The following is a 26,889-nucleotide window of genomic DNA, read 5'->3' as shown; positions in this document are numbered from 1 at the left end:
TTTAATTTAAATCGAAGTATCATAAACTGTATATCTATGCATACATATATATAAATATATGACAAAAAAGGACTGCAGATAAAAAATTCATCACAGAATAGAATTTTTCATGGGTTGTTGCATTAAAGCTGCAGTACTTTTATATGTTCAAATTGATAAATGGTGGTCTGCAAATCAATGGTAACAGTAATTTTTTCTTTTTATAAATGTATACAAAACTCCACCAAAAAAAAAGGTTGAATTTTACTTTCATGTATATATGTGTATCAGTATCATACTTCTGGAAAAATATGATCTTGAGAAGTTGAAGTTTACAGAAGAAAGGGATAATATAATGAAACACAACTAGTGTCATTCAGTAGATTTCTATAACTCCAGAATTCTTTTTAAGGATGCATGAAAGTTCAAAACTTGTAAGCTTTCTGCTTAATGGGTATCAATCAAATCACCAAAAGAATTGATAAACAAATTATTGAAAAAAGATTATTTCTTTTTCAAATTTAGGGTATTCTTTTCTTGTTTTTAGCAATATTCTTTTGAGCTGTTGCTGGAGGGCTTGCTTTATTGTTTGGCCACTGCCCACAAGCATAGATTCTCCTCTATGTTGCGATCTCTGTTAAGGGATGGATGATGGTGCTTTGCCCTGCTTGAATTCTCTCTGTGCTATTATAAAGATTTATTACTTTTGTCGGGGATAGACCAAAGGGGCGAGAGTATTCGTCCCTCGAAAGCTTCAAATTCTCAAAAATTTATAAATTCATCCCTTAATATAAAAGGTTGGTCCTACTTTTGTCATTATATTTGCCCCTCTTTTTCAAGGATGCCCCTATGTCTGTTTTATTCCATTTCCACACTTCCCATTTGGTTATAAATAGACATTATCATTCAGGGTTTTCTTCATTATATCACCTATTCTCAGATTTTGCCTCAAGGTGGACTGTTTAGTTCAGTTTCTCAAGTAAACACAAAATGAGCAATTCAAATAATAACATGGGCTCAGGTTTGTTCCTTTCTTCATTATTTTTACCCTTTTTCACATTCCAACTTGTTGCACTTTATTACTTGCTGTAAGATATTGTAGAGATTGCTGATGATTGTTGAGCTTCATTGATGCTCATTTTTTAGGTAGTAGAACTGCTAGAAGGATATTCGAATTCGGAAGGACACATGTGGTACGACCTAAAGGGAAACACCAGGCTACCATAATATGGCTTCATGGCCTCGGCGACAATGGCTCGACGTATTACTCGTTCTTTTCTCCTTCTTTTTGAATTTGTAAACTCTTGCGTCGATTACTTTATCGCTAACAGAACAAGCTGTTTAAGTAACATGATAATTTCAAGTTAAGCATTTGTTATATTGCTGGTGATATATGCTCATCTTCAAGTTTCTCATATGCTGTTGATCATTGTTTCACTGAATTTCATTCATTGAAATGATAACTAAGCTTAATTTGGGAAGCCTCAAATGTTAAAAAGAGTATATTCCATGTCCATAGGCAAAAGACAACAAACCAAACTTTCTTCTCATGCCAAATTAGCAAAACATTAATTACCTTTTGATAAAGGATATTCATTCTTAAGTACTTATTATTATAGGTGTGGTCCTAGAATTCTTTATTTTAATCTCAAAGCAGTAAAGCATAATCTTTGGATTCAAAGTAAAACTGGTTTTACTGTTTACCTTTTCACCTGATCACCTTGCATGGACAGGCGTGGCAAACTCAGTTTTTGGCTGAATTCATTTGATTCCTCTTTTTTTTTTCCTGAATTAAAAATTATTAAAACTTTCAAATGAAATTACAGAAAGCTGCAATTGTCCAGTTAATTGAAAAGAAGCATTTGTAATCCTCGTATCATTCCTGTTTTGTTGCAGCTGGTCTCAGCTCTTGGAAAGTCTTCCTCTTCCAAATGTAAGGGTGCTTATATCATATTGGTTCTATATACATACTGCTTTGTCCTCCAATACATCAAATGATTCTCATATATGTGTGTGTGTGTATCTTGATTCTGTGTCAGATAAAATGGATTTGTCCAACTGCTCCTACTCGTCCTGTGGCTCTACTTGGGGGATTTCCTTACTCTGCATGTAAGAAAATATTTTGGTTCTCTCATCTGGTTTATTGCATGAACTTTATTATTCCTACATATATATCATACATAAAGATGAGTTATGCTTTGATAATTGACACTGATGTAATCAAATTTCTTGCATCAGGGTTTGACGTTCGTGAGCTGTCGGCAGATGGTCCGGATGATTGGGAGGGTTTAGATGCCTCGGCAGCTCATGTTGCAAACTTCTTGTCTACAGAGCCATCTGATGGTATTTTGAGGAGCTTTATCGTCTACAAATGAATAGCCCTGAATTCTTATCTCCATGAACTTAAATGAAATACTTACTATGTTATCGGCTGCTTTTCGACAGTTAAGGTCGGAATTGGAGGCTTTAGCATGGGTGCTGCAATGGCCCTTTACTCTGCAACCGCTTTTGCTCTGGGGAGGTATGGAAATGGCAACCCATACAACATCAACCTAAGGGCAATTGTTGGACTAAGTGGTTGGCTTCCAGGTTGGAGGTACGGCGTCTACATTGTTCGGAGTTGATTTTGAGAAGAAAAAAAATAAAAGAGTAGTTGAGTACCTTTAATAAAGCCTTAAGTTTTGAGAAAAAAAATTATTGTACTATCTCATAAAAGGTGTTTACCTTGCAGGTGCGTAAGGAACAAAATAGAAGTATCACATGAAGCTGCAAGGCGTGCCGCATCATTGCCAATTATGCTTTGCCATGGAACTTGTATGTACCTTTTTCTCCTTCAAGCAAATGCTGCAATTTATCCGTGGAATATAACTTAACTTTTGCATGGATCCATGATTTAACTTCATAGTACAATTTAGACATCTTTTTGAACTAGTAAATAACATGATCTATGAATCTTATCCGTGTTTAAATCACACAATACGTTCACAACTTCACATTCAAAATCTGCTTCAAAAGATGTTTCATTATCGATACTCGAAAGATCAATAATCAAAGGTTTCTAGGAAAATACCATGAAATTTCCAATTTCTTGATTCGTTCACCAAACCGATCTTATCCTCTTATTGCAGGTGATGATGTTGTCCCCTACAAATACGGAGAAATGTCTGCCCATTCCTTGAGTGTAGCAGGATTCCAGAACCTCATTTTTAAAATTTATGAGGGGTAACTATTTAGGCTCTTATAACGACAGCAATAAGCTCACTGTTTGTTCACAAAACCGGAAAACATGTAAACTTTTCATCTGGTTGTGCAGGATTGGTCATTACACAGTCCCTAAAGAGATGAATGAGGTCTGCAATTGGCTTACAGCAAGGCTGGGGCTCGAGGGATCGCGCTAAATATAGCAAGGACTCGATTTTTATGTTGAACTAGCTACGGAAGAACACTGCATACGTATGTAGGCCTTTTTACCTATCCTTGAAATAAAGCTTCGGAATGGTTTTTTTGTTACGGATGTAGGACGTAGATCGTAGTAGCCTATCCTGTTGTACTTTCAGAGCATTTTGGTATTAGTTAATGTGATATACTGATATTTGAAACTATTGGAATTCGGTTGTTATTCTACCTATCAGCATCCTGCATTGATGGAAGGTCTGTCTAGTAGTTATAATATCAGGTTCTGGTGTTGTCGATGTCGAGCCATTTTGTACAGTGAAGGCTGCTTCATGTTTTTAGGACCAGTATGACAATAGGAACTGAGTTGCAAGACAGAACATAAGATGAGCATCGGCCTGATCTACACATCGAAAATTAATGTCTCTGTTGTACTCTTCTGATCAGGTTCGTGGACACTTTCCTAGGTTTTGCGAAGGAATTGAAATAACATACCAGATTGAGTTATGTTTACTTTCTTTGACGACTCTTGAGGGAATATTTGACAGGAGAACCTACAACTTGAAGGTGTTTCTTTTCAGAAATGAGAACAAATGCATATTATTTAACATTTACAAAGAAATGAAGAAATATTACACCAAGAACACAGCTATTTAACATAAAGAAATATTACACCAAGAACACAGCTATTTAACATACTTCTGTAAGCTATAGCCAACAGCATATACCAAATGCAGGAAAAAAAAACATAAGCTGTTTTGTTAATACAAAAGAATTCCACAAATAATCATCCATAGGGATGGGCATGCGTGGGATGTGGTCGGATTTTCGATCCACAACACTCGATCCTAAAATTATAAATCTTCCACCAAGCCCGAAAAATATATAGCTTTCATCCTACCAAAATCCAACCTTAAATAATATATTTATTAAAAATATTATTTTTATTCGATAAAAATAAGATTTAATTGAAAAAAAAATAATATATAGAGGGATATTTTGCAATGATCCCTAAATATATAAGTTAAAATTACAAATTTTTTAATCAGGTCGAATATTTTTCACCCTAAATTTAAATTCAACTCGACTCAAACCCAATTTTTTTAAAAAAATGTAAACTACACTAATGGTCACTAAAATTCGAATAAATTTTCGTTTTCCTTACTAAACTTTCAAAAGTTAGAAACTTACCACTGACGTTAATGATTTGTAACAAAATGATCACTCGACGTTATTTTCGACGACGAAAAACTAAACTGGACCGTTAAATACTTATCTAGATCGTTAAACACCACGTTAGAGTCTCTGTTGACCAACTTTTTCAACTAATTATAAAATATTATAAATAATATCATTTAATGAATATTTAATTGATTAACACCCACTAAACCTCTATCTTCTTTATCTGTTTTTTAATGGGTGCTTCTCATGGAAACTAATCTCACTCATTATTTTTGTTCTTCAAGTCCAAAAATCTTGTATAGATCTCACGTCCAACTTTCAGTTTGATGCTTTCATTCCATTTCTCTTCCTCTTCCTCGTTGTTTTTGTTCTTCAAGTCCAAAAATATTGTCTAGATCTCATGTCCAACTTTCAGTTCGATGCTTTCATTCCCTTTCTCTTCCTCTTCTGGGTGTGACCATCTTTCTTTCCAAATCAATTGCTCTACTCCTTACTCCATCATCTCCATTAACAACTACTTTTTTCTTTACTCAGCTTCGATCCAAACTCATTTTCCCTCAGTTTATCTCCTTTACCCCCATTGACTACACTCCTGTCCACTTCCACTTGCTCTTCTTTCTCATTCCTTCCTATTAATCTCTCTAGATCACCAATTCTAATTTTCGACGCTTCTTACTCTAGACTATCGTTTCTCCGTTTTTGTTCCCTTTTGAGTCTTCCCAACTATACCCAATGTGTCTGGGAATGTGGGGATATAAAAATTCGTTCAAGCTCCTTCATGACAACTGTTCAATCCATCCTCTTCACGAGCTAGGTTGTCGAGCTGATGTACTTGGTTACCTCAAACATTTCTTCTCCGAAACGGGTTTTTAGATTGAATGGAACAAAGCTGAAAAATCTTACTTTTTGGGCCATAAAGATTATAGATCGAAGGATGGTGTTTGTAGTTTCAACTCCTCAGATCCTCGTTGCTTTTTCTCAATCCCTTTATATCTAACTGGTTATTTCTCAAATAAAAGGACGAAGAAAGGGGTTTACTAGGTGTTAATGAATTAAATCTTCATTAAGTGGTATTACTTTTAATATATTATAATATTAGTTGAAGAGTTGGTCAAAGACACTCAAACGAGGTGGTCAATGATGCCGTCCAGCTCATTTTTTGGTCACTGACATGAGTGACCATTTTATTACACGGTCAATTTATAATTTTTGAATGTTTAGTGAGAAAACGAAAACTTATTTAAACTTTTGTGACCATTGATGTAGTTTACCCTTAAAAACCGACCTGACAGAATTTGAATCTCATACCTATACCTAGTCATTCAGGAAAGAAAAGAAAAAGAAATTTTAAGGATGCGTTTGATTCACGGAATGTAAGATTACCAGTGGGAATAAAAGATTATCAGGGAATGTTACATTACTGTGTTTGGTTAGTTTGGCAGGAATGTAAGATTACAATATTTGGTTGAAGGAATAAAAGATTATTGGAATGTATATTTTATCAAATTGTCCTTATTCTATATTTTTTAATAAGTGAAATTCTAAATATTTAAATAAAAATTATTTATATAAAAGTTATTTATATAAAAATTTTATCTGTTGATAATATATTACTTGAGTATTTAAAGATATCATGTATTATTTTAATTTTAATTAATATTAAATTTTACATAATTTATGTAAAAATATATTAAAATTTTACATCAACGTTTAACTAAATATTTAAAAGCTAAGCTACTCGCTTTCATTTAAAAGTTAATTTATTTATGCAACAGATTTCGTCGTCCCGTTTAAGAGCCTCCTAATCGTTGTTTCATTACTGGCATTACCTCATAATAAGATAGGCAATAAAAATGGACATATCCGTATCTATAAATTTATAACACGATCCTAGTAATATTATGTAAACACAACTCAATAGATACATCATTAGATCATTACAGAAGTGATCGTGCGAATTAACTGCTTATTCATTATATGTCAATTTCGATCCAAATTTCTCATTGGTGCCTTGTACAAACCAATCAACGTTACACAATAATGAAATTATATAATATAAAATAAAAAATTTAGCCAAAATGGTTCCAACATTATCAGTTTTGAATCTCAATAAATCACTGTCATATATAAGATTATGTGTCGTCTTCACCAGCATTTACAACAAAGTGCCCAAAGTTCCTATCCTGAATACATCAAGAAAAAAACAAAAACATTAACCAGGAACTTTGTTTGGGAAACACTACATCCATGTGCCCCATCAAACACAGAAATAACCTACCTTAGATTGCATCCGTTGCTTGTTCAAGATCTGGGTTCTTGCTTTGCTGATAACTGAATTTAGTGATTTCAACATTCTCTGTACCACACTTATATGCAAAGTAGACAAATATGCTATGGATCTGCATATTTTTTCCAAGATTGATCAGTCTCATCCCATTATACTGGGGAAACATTGAAGTCTCACAAGGTTTTTTAACCTACTATTCTGATATTTAAACTCAAAAGTACATTTATAACCATGATATATATGAAGAGAATTTAAGACTACACCCCACTAGAAAAAGAACAATTTAAGACAACCTACAAGTCGAGCAGAAACAATTAATTATGAAATACAACAAATAATGCAGCATAAACACATAATCATGCCTTGACATTGACAAGATAGAAGCAATAATTGATGCAGTGAACTTCAATACACTATTCGATGTTTTTCAATTAATGAAAATCATGATACTTACATTAGAGCCTAACTTAGGATGAACAGATTGCCACATAATTTGCATTGATTTTTCTGTTTCCTCTGGATCGATCCCCCAACAAAAGTGATAATAGCCAAGCACTCCAGTAACTATAACAGGAAACCAGGTAAAAAGAAACTGTTAAGCATTGTAGTACCAACAAAATACTAGAAGTAGAACAAATCTCAATTGAACTTCTTGCACACCGAAGCTATCTTAGAAGATTCAGAGCCAGATTTAGAAGCCTGTGAAATAGGCATTATCGACTCCTCCAATATTTCCCGTGCATTATCTCCAGGACCAACAGTTAAAGCCAGCAAACCTACAAAAAGAAATTTATCAGATTGAATACTTAATCCGTGTGGTCTCTTCCATGCATTATGCATTAGAATATGCAAAAGCTTTCAAAACTAACCAATAACATGGGAAGCTAAAGATATCACTTTGTTGGACCCCTTTTTGATAGAATTCAGACACTGGTGCATTAATGTAGCAAATCTGAACAACGGAAAAAAGATAACATGACCATTAGAAGCACAGAGATTCAAGTACTCAAACCAAATTTTAAATCAGAAGAAACATTTGCAACCATAACTGCAAATTTGCTCGGCAATAGAAAATCATAATCTAATGTAACATATTGAATCTGAAGACTGATTAACAAATGAATCCCACTAAATGAGAGATAGTTCTAATTCTTCGGGCGCCAATGTTTTAACCAATTCATGAATTCTCGCCAACCAATCAAAACTACATGAAATCTCATAGAACCATGGTCCTAATACATTGGGCAATCCTTATTCTTCAAATAAAATAAACACCAAACACACCCCAAAACAAATGATAAAAAATTCTTATTCTTCAAACGCAACTATTAATATCAATTTGGAGAGATAATAACCCATAAACCATATAAGAAAAAGAAGGTAAAAGCAAAACGTTAATCAAATTAATTAGCAAAAATTACGCAAAGAAAGAATTTCGGAATAAAAAATCCTACGTTTACCCATATCGGTGATTACTTCTCCGCCTTCGGTTGTAATATGTTAGAAACTACAAGGTCTACTAAAAATCTGAGAATGAGATAGCTTTGAAATTAACCCACGATCGACGAAACGAAAAACTGAACAATAATCCAAACAGAACAACAAAGACGACAACAGAAGTGAATCGAAGGACGATACAACCATTAAATTGATATACGGAGTGGAAAATATTTTGGATTATAAAACCAAGGAAAAGAACTCGGCGTTAATTTTTTTTTGAAGAACCCTAATTGATTCAACTATGAATATAACCGAACCCTATCAAATATCCTTGCTTTTACTTTACAGTTTACAACCCCATCTTCTTTAAGACTATTCAATCTTCCATTAAAGCTCAAATACTGCACAAGATTATGAAAAAAATAGCAGAATGGATCCAAGCAAAACAACAACTATAAGGAAATTATCGCTCGAAGTTAACTTAAACAGACTACACTAATTTTTCTAGAAAAATTAAACAAGTAAAACATTATAAAGAAAGGGAGAGGATAAGAAATCTTACCATGATGAATTTTTTGCAGAGGGAGGCAAACTATCACGGGGAGAAGAAGATATTACAGAGGCAAACGAGAAAATAAGGGTATTTTAACTCTTAGTACACGGGAATAAAAGAATACTAACACATTTGGAAAATAAATATTACCTTCGCTTGGGAAAGAATATCCAACCAAACATGATTATCTTTAGTAAGGAAAAAAATATACGTATCAAGAATCCTAAAATCCTTGATTCAAACGGGTCATAAGTAAGCTATAGCCAACAGCATATTCCAAATACAAATATTTTAAGATGCTCCAATGAAAAATACCACTTTCATGGAAGACAAGTTAGGTTAATGAAGATAATAAAGCAAAAAAATATATCACAAAGAACATAACAACATCACATTCACTGAAAAAAATCAAATTTAAAAAAATGCTAATAAATATATGATAAAGAGGACATCAATTGCATTTTCCATTTTCCATGGTAGAAAAATTTAGCTCCGAAGGTTCTAAATATACTTACTTATAAAAGATGGAAACATGAAAAAGAAAACCCCAAATACACTCCCCTTGTTATGACCAGAAAATATGACATTAGAAAAGTTGGATCTTTGACATTTCATCTCAGTAGCCCTTACTACAATATGAAACGAAACAAAAATCCATAAGAAATCCCTTTTTTATATAAAAAAAATGATATTCATTTAAGAGAATGAGGCGTTTTTACCAACAAAAAAAATTCAAAGAATCAATAATTACATGTCAGGCGTCCATTGACCAAATTTTATTGATCTAACACTCATTTGCTGACATGGATGGAAGGCGCGGATCACCAAACACACATTCTTTGGAGCTGGCGTCGTGCAGGCAAAGCGTAAATCACCATTCGTAACTTCGTGGTAAAGATGACACGCGGTGGAAGGTGGGTATCATCATCCGCACCTTCTAGTATTCACCTTTAATTATTGGGTACTCCATTTTTACCCGAGCCTTAAATTTTGGCGACTCACCCATCCCCTCCCCTATAAATACCCCCGAAAGCAAACATCAAACCACACCAAAATTACTTTCACATTATTACTTTTATCAATTCCTCCTATCAAATTAAGTAGATTTTGCTATAATTCTTAGAAGGTAATTTTTTTATTATATTATATTTATTTTATATTTTACTGGTTGACCAAAAAATTTTATACTAACTATTTCGTATTTTTTTTGTGGTTGTAAAATAGAAGAAGAGATCAAATCTCGAGATATTTTTACCGATACAGTAACAATACTAAATTATGTTATAATTTGCTGTGAATTTTTTTAGCATTAGTTCATATTTTAATTCGTATATTATTTATATAATTAGTTGTATTTTAGCTATTGTTTTTGCAAATATAAGACTCTCAAACTTTCAAACTTTCAAACTCTCAAAATAAGGCGTATTTTAACTATTGTTTACTATGATGGAGAAATACAAGAAGATAAAATCGGTTTTGTCTTCACATCAAATCATTCTGTCAGAATATCCTTAAAAATCACTCTTGAGGAGCTGATCACTAAAATTCCAAGGAAGATTCATATTGAAAGTACTGGAAAACTGTCTTTACTTCAGTATAGATTTCTAACCGTAATATTTTTGTTAACTTATACATCGTTCGAACTCTCCAACGATGACGATATTACTATGATGGTTGATTCTCAAAATAAAAATTTAGACATTGATAGAGGAATATATGTGATATTTGTTGAAGTGCCTACAATTCGTGGTATGTTATTATGCTCTCACTATGGGCTGACTCAACAAGTTGATCAAGTTGACAGCCCAACTCAAGTAATGTGTAATGATTTTAACTCGTTAATAAGAAATTCACATCCTGATACCATCCCATAAAGTTCAATGGGGAGACATTCATCAGCAACTTGTTACGATCTCTATCGAGGTGGATCCACGAACAATCCATATGGCAACATCTCTTTCAGTTCAAGGGGAATACATTCATCTACCAATTTTGTAACACCTCGAACCCGTATCCGACCCAGATTCGAGTCTAAGGTGTCACATTGACTTTTCAAAACGATTTTCTTAACAAATTGGCTAAAATTTAACTCCACATTTCAAGAAAACTAATATTTTACATTAATTTAAAATCAATTGGTTTTACAACACATATCAGAGCATATTTAACTCTAATTTCTTAGTATATGCCAACTATATTAAAAATAACAAAATACACATTAATCATTTCTTTTCTGATCTGAACTTCGTAAAAGAGAGGTTAACATGTCTTGCTCGTCTTAGCTTCTCTTCTCGCTTTCCGGAACATGCGTGTGAAACAATCACATGCTAAGTCGATGACTTAGTGAGGCATAAAAACTTGCTATAACATATAATTACTAATTCCTACTATGCACACTTCATGTAATCATGATAAACTATAGAATGCATTATGCATCAAACATAAATACATACATAAACATAGCATTTCATTATTCTTATTATTATTCTTATCATTATTAACATTATTATCAATCATATCTCTTAGTTATAAGCTCTTGTACCTAACATTGTTAACCAAACAATGTACATATCATCATATAAATTTTTATAACACATTTCAAATATTAACTTAATATTTATATCATATAATAATTCATATGACAAATATATATATATATATATATATCACATATATTACTTCACTCAGAACCCAACACATCATCATTTCAGGTTTATTTATATTATCTTTTATTAACCCATGCACACATGTGAGAACTTAAGGTATACGAGAACTTTGAGGTCGTGCACACATATGTTGTCACCATAGCTCGTATAAGGGTCCACTGAGTGGCATGTGAAATATGTCTCGAGGGACCTATGCATGTGTCCTGAATGACCTATCCATATGTCCCGAAGGACATAGGTACATGTCCATGTGTCCCGAAGAACCTATCCATATGTCCTGAAGGACATAGATAACCCTCGACTCTTGGCATGCCAACTATACCTCTAGCTCTCATGACACATAACATGGACATTATCTTTATACTTGTCACATATTCACTTATTCATGTCACATAGGGATATTCATATATACATGTAATCACATAGTTTATTTTCGTATAATTCATGTCACTTTTCATATGATTTCATATTCATATGTCACATATCACATATACTTATACTCACATAGTTCAATATCATTGAACTTAGTTCATTTTCTCATGTTATCACACAAACATATAATCTCATATGTCCTATCCACATCATATAATAATGTCATATACTCATATCACATAATAATTGCATCTGACTATATCTTATGTTCATTTCTATACTTAAATCATATAACACCTAAGTCTTCCTTGTATAGTTTATGCTACATATTCATATAATCTTATATGAACCCTGTAGGTAAATGCTATTTATCTTATCTCATTTTCCCTTTATACCAGTTTACATGGTTTATTATATTAACCTATATAATAATATATAACCTATATTACTTATCTCACATTATTTAAATACTAGTTTATTCTATTTATTTAATTCAGTTTCACATAGCTCCTATAACCTTCTCATAGGGTTTTATCATTCTTCATTCTATAACTCCTATATCATAGTTTCCTTTAAGTATATAAAACTTTCCTATAATGCTTATCCTATAGGTTCGTATCATCATTATATTCATGTCCCATAATTTATATACTATTCTCATAGAGTCTCATAATTTATTATCTTAAGGTTTATATTTTGTTCTCTTAAGTCTTCTCATAGACACATGTCTACATGAGTCATCACTTATACGTAGCTTACGTTACATTCTTATGTATCATATTATCTTATCACATGGCTTGCCTCTAGTAATCATATAATTACATAACTTATTTTATGTTCTCCTATTATCACATAATAGTATTTTACATAAATCATGTATCACATACAAAACATATCAACATATATAGTTATGCATATGTATAAATCATGTCATTCACACAAATCATGTAATACATATAATCACATATAGCTCATATACTCATATCAAACAAATGCTCATGTTCATGACTTCATGAATACTACTATAAGAAATAGACTCATCGCAAGTCATATTTCCATTAAACACCATATGCCACTAGTATGCACTCACTTTAGCTTCACTAGTCAATACCGATCTCTTACTTCTTTCTTGCTCGATCTTATCTCGTTGATTCATCAAATATTCGCTTCCGATCAATATCTACATAATCAAACATTTTGATATGTATATCAGAATTCTAAGTGTTATAATTCGATCCTTAATAACCCAAGCTAAACGAAATACTTAATACAATTTCCACTTTGAGTAGTATCGGTACCCCTATGCATGGTACCGATACTTCCCCAGCTATGGTATCGATACCAAGCTTGGGTATCGATACTCTTTTTGCATTGCAAATCCTTGTTTCAAAAATTGGTACTGATACTGACCTTATGGTATCGGTACTCTTAGTATCGATACTACCCTCCAGGTATCGATATCCCGTGAACAATTTATAAATTTCTGCCTTATGGTATCGATACTTATTCAACCAGTATCGATAATTATACCTTAATAATCACTTATTTTCTCTTTGAAATATCGGTATTGAATGAACAATACCAATACCCCTAACCCAAAATACACTTCTTTAATCCAAAAATCTTACCAAATTCACTTAATTCTTCTTTCATAACCTCATTTTAACCCTTGAAACTTAACTATACTTATTCAAATCAACTTATATCACTTTAATTCATCCTAATATCCAATATCCTACATACACACTTGAATTCAATAATCAAGCTAATAAATCAACATGTTCCAAATTCATTTCTAATACTCCGAATTTCTTTGTTAGATCCTTGACAAGTCAAATTTCACTTCAAAACTGATTTACTAACTCTATCTCAATAATTCATTTAAAAACTATTTACCTTCAATCTTACATAATTTAATCCTCTTTGAGTTTTAAGAAATCTTAAGTTTTCTTTAAGCTTTTCTATCACTCCAAGAATCAAAACCAACTTTAAAACGAAAGAATTAACTAGCTGGAGACCAACTTACCTTAGCTATGGTCACTCACGGTTGGAGAAGAAAAAGAATAATAGTTCTATGGAGAAATCTATCCCTTTTTCCTACCCATTTCCACGTGTTTTATATCCCATAAAAGAAAGATAAAAATCTTTCTTATTAAAAAGACTAATTTAACCTTTACTTCATTTAATATTTACTAAAAATCCTTCATAAAATATTCCCAAATAAGTCCCTGAACTTTTTAATCTTTCCAAATCAGACCTTAAAGTTTCAAAACTTCCATTTTAGTCACTAGCCCTGATTTTAGGATGTTACAAATTTCTTTCACTTGAATATGGGGATTCCCTCGATACAACAATCTATTCAATACCCATTTGACACGATGCCTTCAAGTTCCAGGGGGAGGCATTCAATGGCGAGCTGCTTCGACCTCAATGTCGAGATACCTGTGACACAACACTCAGTTCAAAACTCGTATGACATGACGCCTTCAAGTGCAAGGGGAAGACATTCAACTATAAGCTTGTTCGACCTAAATATTGACATCACAGAAGAACCTTCATCTCTACCAGAAGAACCTATTTGTGAGTTAGATGTAGATGGTGCTGAGATTAGACTATTCATTGAGTCAGGATCACCACAGTTCAACATTAACTTCGATGATGATGATGTAGATGAAGTTCCCACAATAAGGTACACACCGAAGCTCCAGCACACATGTATGAGCTGACTATGGTGCAATGTATGGACAAAAAGTTACGGATATCCCTAATGTTGGTAATTATATATTTAACTTATCAGTTAATGATGGTGAGTTATGTTGAAAACATTTTGATATTTCGATATAACAAACTAAGTTTAAATGAATTTTAAGATTTTACAAATGATTTTCTAAAGTATATTCAATTCAATTAATCGAATATCAAGCTATTACTCCAAGTCTTTCAAGATCAATTTTAAACCTTACTAAATGTATAAATTTGTGTTTTATACTTAAACTATTTTTAAACAAATTTTCAAAAAGTATTTTGAACCAAAATCAAGCCTAAAATCAAATTTTCAAAGTGATGCACCAATACACCAATCCATGCATCGATACACCATGAAATTAATTGAACATCGATGCACAAGACCATGCATCGATGCACTCAAGCTATTTCAAAACATCGAATGCATTTCATGCATCGATACACTCTTAGTGCACCGATGCACTGAGAGTCCAACAGTCAAAATATTTGAATTTTACACTGATGCACCGATGCACCTAGGGTATGCATCGATGCACTGACGCTCCCAACTGATTTTATTAATTGTTTTCACACTTAAACGACTCTATTGACTCCACTAATCATCCCCAACGTTCAGAATCATTTGAAGGTGTATTTAAACAAGCTTAGAAGCCATTGATCAATAATAGGAAACATCAAACAACTAGAATCGAGAGAGAATCAAAGAGAAAACATCAAACCTCAAGTTTGAGCATTTCAAGCCTATTTTTCATTCAATATTCATTTTTCTTTCAAGAACACTTATTGTACTCAATTGTATTTATTCTTGAGTGTTCTTTCTTTGTTCTAGAATTATGCAAACATATTTGCCTTGTGAGATTTTTCTTGTATGTTTGCAAATTTGTAATCTTCTCTTTGAGAAAAGAATGTTCTTAAGAATTGGGGTATATTCTTGAGGGAGTTGTAAGATTATCTCTTTGGCCTCAAAAGAAAGAACAAATTAGTGAATTTGTTGGAAAATCCATAGTGTGGATAGCTAAGGTAGTGGACGTAGACTTTGGTTGATAAAGTCGAACCATTGTAAATCGCTGTGCAATTACTTTCAATTTTCTGCAAAAGCTTCCACCAAATTTTTTATTGGCAATTCACCCCCCTCTTGGCCGATTCCATCGATCGATTAACTCAACAATTGGTATCAGAGCCTCACTCATTTGAAGGTTTAATCTCCTCTTGAGTCGATTCGGGAAGAGTTACATCGATTATCTAGTCATCAATGGCTTCCGCTTCAAATTACGACTCTGGCCTCGATTCGATGCCCGTCAACAAGCCTCCGTTCTTCAATGGAGCTGACTATGCCTATTGGAAAAATAGGATGATGTACTTCATTCAAGCATGTGACATGGGAGCATGAAATGCCGTAGAAGAATTATACATTAAGCCTCTCACTCATCCAAGGTTGTGGAGTGAAGGAGAGACAAGAATGTTCCAGCTCAACTCCAAAGCCATCCATATCATATTTTGTGCTCTTAGACCAGATGAATACGGAAGAGTTTCATCTTGTACAACCGCCAAAGAAATATGGGACAAGCTTCAAGTCACTCATGAAGGTACCGATGAGGTAAAGAAATCTAAAATTAGCATTCTAACGCATAGCTATGAAAATTTCAGGATGAAATCAAATGAAGATATCAAAGCTATGACAGATAGATTTTCAACGATTGTCAATGGTCTCAAATCATATGGAGAGATCATTTCAAATAAAAAGCTTGTGAGGAAGTTAGTCTACTCTCTTACAAAATCGTGGCAATCAAAGAAGACGGCAATCATCGAGTCTAAGGACCTAACGTCCTTAACTCTTGAAGAGCTAATCGGTTCCCTTCTCACTTATGAAATTATGCTTGAAGATGAAGTGGACCTCGATAAGATTGACGAGACACCAAAGGAGAAGGAGAAGAAGAAAAATATTGGAGTTTCTCTCAAATCTACAAAAGATGAGAGTGATTCGAATGACGATGATGATGACGAGAAAATGACATTATTTGCCAAACGATTCAGAAAGTTGATGATGTCCAACCGAGGAAGAAAATTCAAACGCAATGAAGACTTCAAAACTGAATCGAAGGAGAAAGACCCGATCATTTGCTATGAATGCAAAACGTCGGGACATGTCAAATATGATTGCCCACATTGAAGAAAAAGGGTCAATCCAAAAAGAAGCACAAAGCTCATGTAGCTACATGGAGCGATAAAGAAGGTTTCGATGAAGAGGAACAAGAAGTTGCAAACTTGTGCTTAATGGCTATCGGGGAAGATTCTAAGGTAACCTCTAACTCATTCGATTCGGATGAATTATCTTATGATGAGTTATTAGAGGATTATAATGATTTGACTTCGGATTATAAGACTCTATTTTCAAAATACAAAAATGATATTTCAAAATTGAAAAACGAAAATAGTCTTTTATCCAAGACCAACAATGAGCTTGAAAGTAAGATCAAAGAATCGCAAATCAAAATTAATAAATTTGAAAAGAAAAATACTAATTTGCATAACTTACTTTCAAAAGTTCATGATGATCATCAAAAGAAGATTGATGATCTTAAAACTTCTTTTAATAAGGTTGGTACAAAAAGTTTTGAAAAATGTGAGAATTCAAAATCCAACTTTGTTAAGAAAAGTTTTAGAAACTACAATCATAGAAGTCCTCAAAGAACTTCAAATGGTAAAATCATTAGAAGTATATGGGTTCCTAAAGAACTCATTACTACTAAAGATAAAAATGTCCTTCATAAATGAATACCTAAGGGGACAAGGATTTTAGAAACTAATGAATATGGACCCAAAAGAATTTGGGTACCAAAATTAGAAATTAATCTATGTTTGTAGGAAAATGAGCATTGCTACAAGGCACGAGAAACAAATCCAAATTTATGGTACCTTGATAGTGGATGCTCGAGACACATGACCGGAGACAAAAGCCGGTTCATAGAGTTTAACGTCAAAAATGGAGGAGAAGTGACTTTTGGTGATAAATCAAAAGGTCACATTGAAGGTATTGGTACTATAGGTAATATCCCTTCCATATAAATTAAAAATGTATTATATGTGAATGGATTAAAGCATAATCTATTGAGTATTAGTCAATTATGCGATGAGGGATTCAATGTCATGTTTGAAATTAATGGTTGTAAATTAATGGTTGTAAAGTCATTGACATTGCATCTAATCGGATTATGCTTGTTGGTCATAGAATAGGAAACATATACATGGTGCATTTAGACTCTATTGATATGACTAATTTGTGCCTAGTTGCTAAGGATGAACATGATAGTTGGTTATGGCATAGGAGACTAGGACATGCTAGTATGAGTGTTTTGCAACGGCTAATTCAAGGAGACTTAGTAAGAGGGTTGCCTAAGCTTAAATTTGATAATGATAAAATCTGTGATGCTTGTGCTAAAGGAAAACAAAAGCGAATTTCTTTTAAATCCATTAATGATGTATCAACTAGTAGAGTATTACAATTGATCCATATAGATCTTTTTGGGCCAACTAGGACTACTAGCTTGGGTGGAAAACAATATGCATTTGTCTTGGTAGATGACTATTCTAGATATAATTGGGTTCTATTCTTAAGTACTAAAGATGAAGCATTAGAAAATTTCATCACATTTTCAAAAGTAATCCAAAACGAAAAAGGTTACTCTATCACTAGTGTTAGAAGTGATCATGGCACTGAATTTGAAAATCTTGGATTTAATGAGTTTTGTAATTCTAATGGTATTAGCCATAATTTTTCAGCACCGAGAACCCCTCAACAAAATAGAGTTGTTGAGAGGAAAAATCGAACTTTAGAAGAAATGGCTAGAACCATGCTTTATGAAACAATTTGTCAAAATATTTTTGGGCGGAAGCCACAAATACCGCTTATTATATTATTAATCGAGTAATGATTAGGCCATTTTTAAAGAAAACTCTATATGAAATTTTCAAAAATAAAAATCCTAACATTAGTTATTTTCATCCTTTTGGATGTAAATGTTTTGTTTTAAACAACGGTAAAGAAAATCTTGTTAAATTTGATGCTAAAAGTGATGAAGGAATTTTTCTGGGTTATTCCTTAAATTCTAAAACTTATCGTTTATTTAATAAAAGAACTTTAGTTGTAGAAGAGTCTATACATGTTGTTTTCGATGATAATCCCCTTCCGAGGAAGGATTCTTGTGTTAATGATGATGTAGGTATTGTACAAGCAAATGACGTTAGACATGACGTTGAAGAATCATCATCATCAAAGGAGGAAACAAAAGATGAGGAAACTTATGATCCTTTAGAGAATCCAACCATTGAAGAAAGGGAAGTTTCTTACCTAAGAGAGTACAACTATGTTAAGGATGGTGAAATTATAGGTGATCCATCCAAAGGGGTAACTACTCGATCTTCTCTTAGAAATATTTGTAATTATGTTGCATTTATTTCATGCATAGAGCCTAAGAACATCAAAGAATCATTAAAAGATGAACATTGGATTATGGCTATGCAAGAAGAATTAAATCAATTTGAGAGAAGTAAAGTATGGACATTAGTTGAAAGGCATAGTAATAAATCTACTATAGGTACTAGATGGGTATTTAGGAATAAGCTTGATGAAAGTGGTAATATAGTGAGAAACAAGGCTAGACTTGTTGCTCAAGGGTATACTCAAGAAGAAAGACTAGACTATGATGAAACATACGCTCCCGTAGCTAGGATGGAAGCAATTAGAATGTTATTAGCATTTGCATGTTTAAATGAATTTAAATTATATCAAATGGATGTTAAAAGTGCATTTTTAAATGGTTTTATAAAGGAAGAAGTGTATGTGGAACAACCTCCTGGTTTTGAAGATTTAAAATTTCCAAATTATGTTCTTAAATTGACAAAAGTGCTTTATGGTTTAAAACAAGCTCCTAGAGCTTGGTATGAAAGATTGTCAAACTTTTTAATTGAAAAAGGTTTTTCAAAAGGGAAGGTTGACACTACATTGTTTTTAAAGCATAAAGGTAAAGATTTATTAGTAGTTCAAATTTATGTTTATGATATAATATTTGGTTCTACTAATGATGTTCTTTGCCAAGAATTTTCTAAGCTAATGCAAAGTGAGTTTGAGATGAGCATGATGGAGTAACTCACATTTTTCTTGGGACTCCAAATCAAGCAAAGAAAAGATGGCATCTTCATCAATCAAGCTAAGTACGTCAAAGATATCCTCAAGAAGTTTGGACTGGAAAATAATAAACCTCATGACACTCCAATGATCTCTTCAACAAAGCTTGCCTTAGATGAAGGAGGTAAATGTGTAGATGTCAAATTATATAGGTCAATGATTGGATCTTTACTTTATTTAACTGCAAGTAGACCAGACATTATGTTTAGTGTTTGCTTATGTGCTAGATTTCAATCATGTCCTAAAGAATCACATTTACTAGCTGTTAAGAGGATCTTTAAATACCTTAAGGACACTCATAGTATAGGACTTTGGTATCCTAGAGACTCTAGCTTTAGCTTGCATGCCTTCTCAGATGCGGATTATGGAGGATGCAAATTAGATAGGAAAAACACCTCCGGTACTTGCCAATTCCTTGGAAATATGCTGATTTCGTGGTTTTCAAAGAAACAAAATGGTGTTGCATTATCTACCACTGAAGCGGAATACATTTCAGCCGATAGTTGTTGTGCACAAGTTTTATGGATGAAACAACTTTTTGATTATGGAATTTAAGTAGGTACTATTCCTATCAAGTGTGACAATACTAGTGCTATTTGTCTCACTAAAAATCTCATCCAACACTCTAGAACTAAACATATTGAAATTAGACATCACTTCATTAGAGACCATGTCGCTAAGGAAGATGTAGTTCTAGAATTTGTTGATACTTTGCACCAATTAGCGGATATTTTTACAAAACCCTTAGATAAGGAAAGATTTTGGACACTTAGGAGAGAATTAGGTTTAACTGACCTATCTTCACTTAGTGTTTAAAATAATTTTAGCACTTTTAAGAATAAATGAAAAATGCTTATAATAATAATTTTTGATTGCATTCTTTGCTATTAGTTACGGGAAGTTTATGTTCTTTGGTGAAAATTAATTTTATGTTCAAATAAAGTTTAAAGATTAATTTGATTGATTGAACATAATTAATTTTTGATATATGAGTTGCCAATACCACTAGAGCCAATTAATTTAGCATTTTGAGTGTTTAAAACGGATTTTTGACATTTTTGTGCTTAATGCATCGATACACTTAACAGTGCGCCGATGCATCCCTTTGAATGTGCATCGATACATCAACTGATGCACCGATGCACGCCCTTGAATGTGCATCGATGCACAAGAGCCATGCATCGATGCATCCATCGAGTTTTGGGTTAAAATGCCTCATTTTCTTTATTTTTCTCAAACCTTAAAACTAAAACCTCTCCCGCCGTTCGTCCCTCTCTCACTATAAATCCTACTCTTGCTCAAAATCATCGAAAAATCATCGGTTTCTTCATGCTTTTCATCTTCAAAACCTGCTTATATCATTAAATCGTGAAAAACAACTCCTCATCCCTCTCAATCTGAATTTTCAAGGAAATATTTCAAAAACCTCTATTTTATTAATTTTTATTTTAGAACTAGTTTTGATTAGTTCTAGAATGAAAAAAATATTGGACATTGATTGTTTGTTGGTTCTAAACTAGATTTTACTACCAATTTCATCAAAAATAAACAATTTTTCAAGTTTTTTCTTTGAATTTTGAACTTAAAAAAATTTATGATTTCGAAAATTAGTAATATTTTTTTATTTAATTGTGTTGTTTTCATGAAAACTATATTATGATTATCAAATATTATTAAATAGTTTTCAAAACATGCCCATTAGGATATGGTTTAGAGAACCTTGAATTATTGAGGACTCATTTGAGTTTTGGGATTGATTGTGCATACATGTGTTTCAAATTGCAGGTGACATTCCTTATTTCGATTTCCTTTAATCGTGTCAAACCCTAAACGACCTAGGTCAACTTCAAGTCGGTCAAACCAAAACCGTCCTCCCGTTTTTCAACCTCCTAATAGCTTATTAGGATCTTGCTTTAATATGCCTGAACTTCGGAGAGAAGAATTGTACCATAGGTACATGAATTATTTCCAATCTTATAGAATTAGGGAAGAACGTATTCCATCTCTACAAGCCATGATAGACTTTAAATTTGAATACCTCCTGATTCTTAGAACATGGAAGTTTGATAAATTGTTCTCTCTTAAACATGTCGTCTTTTATCAATTAGTCCGCATTTTCTATTCTAATGCGGTCTGTATTCAAAACGAAACTCAATGTGGAACTATAGGAATTAGATCCTACCTTTTAGGACAATATATTCTTATTGATTCCGCAACAATAGCTTCAAAATTTGGGTTAGATGACGATGGTGTCTATGACGAAAAAGAAACTGTGGATTATCCATATCTCCCAAATGGTAGTGTTAGTACCCTTCGATCTCATCACGATCGTTTTCTTCATTTCATGATCTCATGGTGGTTTCGACCATCAGCGGGTAGGTACTCCACACTACGTATTAGAGATTTATGGTGGATGCACTGTATAAATAATAAGAAGAAAATAAAATTTCCACATATTGTGTTCAGCGAGCTTGTCGATACCATAAACATTATCCCGTCCAAACATGTCGAAACCTTAGTTTATGGTTGTCTTCTAAGTAATCTCTTTATCAAACTGGGTCTAGATGTCTCCCTTGACAATCCTATACCACTTCAAAACCCTATCAATATCACATCCTTGAAGAAATCAGATTGGAAATTGGATGAGGTAACTGGTTTATGGGATTTTAAACCCGGTAAACAAACTCCAGGAGCTAGTTCCTCACGAGCTGCTCCTAGCTCCTCTTGTGCTCCTCATCCTCCTCCTGCTTCGGCTTCTGACGATGATCCTGAATTTCAACAGCTTATGCAAGACATCGATGATCACGTACCTGATGACGAGCCTGCATCGGAACCAACTCCACAAGAATATCAAATGCCTCCATATTTTCGTTCGTTTTTGGAGACATTTGATTTACGGTATGCGTCCATGGATTCGCGCTTCACATTCATTGAGTCCCAACTCTCTACCTTGGGAGCTCGATAACAAGATATGAATGATCGTTTGGATGCAATCACGCTTGAGATGAGAGCTCGTTACCCTCCTCCTCCTCCCGATACTTCGATGGATGAATTGACTTATCTTGCTTTGATTGTTTTTGGGTTTGAACTTGAATTTAAATTGTTAAAACATTTTGGATTGTCTTTATTTGATTGTTGGATGTTTGTTTGATGGATATTTGAACTTTTATTTCATATATATTTTGGTTTGTTTCAATATATGCATCATTTTACTTTTTAGTTGAAATATGACCAATTTACCATTTCACATGAATATTGATTTATGAACACTAATGGCTAACCTCTCTTTTGATCTTTGATCTTAGCAGCTTAAGCTATATTCAATTAAAATGTTTAATCAATTGTCTATGTTTTTCAAAGCCTTCGGTTTTTGAGTCTTTTTGATTTAACAAAAAGGGGGAGAAGTGTAAAGTGTTAAAAGGTTTAAAGGGGAGAAGTGTTATAGTAAGGGGGAGTAATTTCAAAATTGATTTCAAAACTTATTTTTCAAAGAAAATCTTAAAATTACTCTAGAGTTTTTGTTATATCAAAAAGGGGGAGATTGTTGAAAACATTTTGATATTTTTATATAACAAACTAAGTTTAAATGAATTTTAAGATTTTACAAATGATTTTCTAAAGTATATTCGATTCAATTAATCGAATATCAAGCTATTACTCCAAGTCTTTCAAGATCAATTTTAAACCTTACTAAATGTGTAAATTTGTGTTTTATACTTAAACTATTTTTAAACAAATTTTCACAAAGTATTTTGAACAAAAATCAAGCCTAAAATCAAATTTTCAAAGTGATGCATCGATGCACCAATCCATGCATCGATGCACCATGGAATTAATTGAACATCGAATGCATTTTATGCATCGATGCATATACCATGCATCGATGCACAAGACCATGCATCGATGCACTCAGGCTATTCCAAAACATCGAATGAATTTCATGCATCGATGCACTCTTAGTGCACCGATGCATTGAGAGTCCAACGGTCAAAATATTTGAATTTTACACTGATGCACCGATGCACCTAGGGTATGCATCGATGCACTGTCGCTCCCAACTGATTTTATTAATTGTTTTCACACTTAAACGGCTCTATTGACTCCACTAATCATCCCCAACATTCAGAATCATTTGAAGGTGTATTTAAACAAGCTTAGAAGCCATTGATCATTAACAAGAAACATCAAGCAATTAGAATCAAGAGAGAATCAAAGAGAAAGCATCAAACCTCAAGTTTGAGCATTTCAAGCCTATTTTTCATTCAATATTTATTTTGCTTTCAAGAACACTTATTGTGCTCAATTGTATTTATTCTTGAGTGTTCTTTCTTTGTTCTAGAATTATGCAAACATATTTGCCTTGTGAGGTTTTTCTTGTATGTTTTCAAATTTACAAACATATACTTCGAAACTTGCCATGCATCCCATAATGATCGAGTGATTCACAATCGATGCCAATTCTACCGACTTTTTTAAAGTTACCCACAATGCATTAATCCTGTGAAATACTACAAGCCCATAGTCCAAATTGATGAGACATTCTTGTATGAAAAATAAAAGCAAGTTCTACTATTAACAGTTGTCTAAGATGATAATCACAACATTCTTCCAGTTGCTTTTTCCCTTATTGAAGAAGAAGATAGAGAATCTTAGATTTTTTTCCTCAAAAACTTAACATGTTATCACGAAGGAAAAACTCTATGTTATTTTAGATCGTGAAGCTGGGATCAAAGCAACAATCGAGTCTTTGAGTCAAATGTGGCAACCACTTTATGTCCAAAATCGATACTGTATCCGACATATTATTGACACTATCATGGAAAGTTCAAGAAGAATGACGAACGATAATTACTTTTGCGTATGAGTATGTCACAATTTCTAATTTCGTTTCTCCATTTTTTATTGGAACTTAAAAATAAATATTAAATTTTATGCTCAAGTTACGAACCATTTCCTCAAACGTTTGAATCCATACTTCAAGATTTATGAGGAAAAAAATGAGCAATGAAACAATTACATCAGTCTCATCAACAAAAAAATGGACAAATGCATATGGTGGTGGATATCGATATGGATAGATACCGACCAATTTGACTAAGGCTATCAATTTTGCCTTAAAGGGGGACACACCATTTACCAGTAACAAGGGTGTCATCTTCATTGGTGACGGACCTTATACTTTCCTCGGTAGGAACATCGACGTCTCGAAATCACTATATATAAACCCCGCCCATTCTGAATCCGGTCAGCACCGCACCATATTCCTTTGTAGATGAATCTTCTTCAGACTACTTCATTGAAGTGACAGGCATCTCCGTTAATGAAAAACCAGTGGCATTGAACAAAACTCTGCTTTCTTTTAATAAACAAGGCTATGGAGGAACAAAGATCAACACTGTTTATTAAAAGCAATAGTTAGAGCTTTTATCAAGCAAATTCCTGGTATTTCAAGGACTCCAGCAGTGGCTCCTTTTAGAGGTGGCAAACGGATAATTCAGATCGAGTTTGGGTCGATTCATTTCAGGTCTAGATTAAATTATGTTTAATTTTGTTCGGATCGGATTTGGTTCGGATCTAGTTCGGGTGTACTGTGAATCGGGTCAGGTCGGGTGGTTATTGGATATGTTCAATATTGGATTTGTTGATTTTCGGTTTAGGTCAACCTTTAGATCAGGTCAGTTTGGGTTGAATTGGTTATGAGTCTAATCAAAATTAAGTATATATAGAATAATTGATATATACTTGTAAAAATGTCTTCTTATTTGTTAATTTTATCATTTAGGTTTAATTTCAATTCTCAATCGTTTAATATTTTGAATTAAATCATCATTTAGAGATGATAAATCGATAATTTGACACAAATACAATCCTATAATACGTGTTAGAATTTGTTGTCAAAATTTTATATTGATCTCATATAAAAAAGTTTATAATGAGAACTATTTGATAAAGAAATAATTTTCTTATTAAAATTTTTGTTTCAAATTATAAATTTAATATTTTTATTAAATTTTTTAAAAAAATACATAATTTTATTAGTTAAGTTTTAATAGTAACGTAAGTAAATTTTATATAATTTTTATTATATTTCTAATATTATTTCTTTTCTATTATTTTTATTATAAATTTAATATTTTTATAACAACTAAGATAAGTAAACTTTATTTATTATTGTTTTCAATATTACAATTAAATTCTTACTTTTATATTTCTCTTAAATTTTCTATTATTTTATTATAAATATAATATTTTTAATAAATTATCAATTTTATTTAAATTAATTTATTATTGAAAATAACTTTTATCCTTTAATAACTTTTATCAATTTCAATTTGTTCGGTTTGTTTTTGGATCGGGTTAAATTCGGTTCAGGTTGCTTTCGGATCGGGTTAAATTCGGTTCGTGTTAAATTCGGTTCGGGTTGCTTTTGGTTCGGGTTAATTTCGGTTGTTGTTGCTTTTGGTTCGGGTTAATTTCGGTTTTGCTAAATTTTGGTTTGGGTCAGGTATAGGGTCAAATTTGAGTTTGGGTTAATATCAGGCATTAGGTCGGATAAATCGATTCAGATAATCGGGTTCGGGTCAAATTTGCCATGGCTAGCTCCTTTCGGTGCATGTTTCAATTATGAAGGCATCGGTTTCAGCCGAATTGGTCGAGGAGTGCCTATTGTAGATCTTAATCTACCCAACAAAGTGGTGTGAATGATATCTGGATTTAACTCGATGGTGAGAGTTAAAGAAGATGTATTATGTTTAGCGTTCGTTGATGGTGGATTGGAACCCACGACGTCGATAGTGATCGGAGGGCACCAAGTAGAGGACAATCTGCTGCAGTCTGATCTAGCGGCATCCAGGGTCGGGTTCAGTTCTTCCCACCTGTTCCGGCAAACCAACTGAGCCAACTTCAACTTCACATCTGCTGCTTAAAATTTCATCCTCCCGGTGTTTTAAGAAAGCAAATTGGTCGCAATAAAATCTGCGAACTGTGCTTGCCAATGGCCTCATCCGATGTACTAACGCAAGTTGCAATAAAATAATATCACTGCAGAGCAGCTACAGCCTACAGCTGGTTCTGTCTTGATGAGATG

At 33.0% G+C, this 26,889-nt stretch overlaps 1 protein-coding gene, 1 long non-coding RNA gene and 1 pseudogene across 2 annotated transcripts; 2 read left to right on the top strand and 1 right to left on the bottom strand.

The window, feature by feature from the left end:
* Positions 1–890: 890 nt before the first annotated feature.
* On the top strand, positions 891–3,420 carry LOC120185570 (acyl-protein thioesterase 2-like). The gene is made up of 9 exons (XM_039189747.1): positions 891–1,000; positions 1,126–1,240; positions 1,876–1,912; positions 2,019–2,088; positions 2,218–2,322; positions 2,425–2,575; positions 2,711–2,793; positions 3,108–3,201; positions 3,293–3,420. The coding sequence occupies exons 1-9, from the start codon at positions 970–972 to the stop codon at positions 3,375–3,377; spliced, it is 771 nt and encodes a 256-aa protein (XP_039045678.1). The 5' UTR covers positions 891–969; the 3' UTR covers positions 3,378–3,420.
* On the bottom strand, positions 1,306–8,706 carry LOC120185572. The gene is made up of 3 exons (XR_005522137.1): positions 8,437–8,706; positions 5,440–5,443; positions 1,306–1,316 (listed from the first exon to the last, which is right to left on the bottom strand). It is a non-coding gene; the product is annotated as an uncharacterized LOC120185572 (long non-coding RNA).
* A 931-nt stretch (positions 8,707–9,637) lies between these two features.
* On the top strand, positions 9,638–26,728 carry LOC120185778 (annotated as a pseudogene).
* Positions 26,729–26,889: the final 161 nt, after the last annotated feature.

This window comes from Hibiscus syriacus, unplaced genomic scaffold (genome assembly GCF_006381635.1).
Source record: "Hibiscus syriacus cultivar Baekdansim isolate YM2019G1 unplaced genomic scaffold, ASM638163v2 tig00113124_pilon, whole genome shotgun sequence".
Lineage (NCBI taxonomy): Eukaryota > Viridiplantae > Streptophyta > Magnoliopsida > Malvales > Malvaceae > Hibiscus > Hibiscus syriacus.
Note: the sequence above shows the minus strand (reverse complement) of the source record. Positions and strands in the feature narration are given on the sequence as shown.

Bases quoted from the DNA above. Each gene is read 5' to 3' on its own strand.
- LOC120185570 (XM_039189747.1), top strand. From the start codon at position 970: ATGAGCAATTCAAATAATAACATGGGCTCAG. The intron at 2,089-2,217 runs GTAAGAAAATAT...TTCTTGCATCAG, and splicing joins GGGATTTCCTTACTCTGCAT to GGTTTGACGTTCGTGAGCTG. The intron at 2,576-2,710 runs GTACGGCGTCTA...TTTACCTTGCAG, and splicing joins GGTTGGCTTCCAGGTTGGAG to GTGCGTAAGGAACAAAATAG.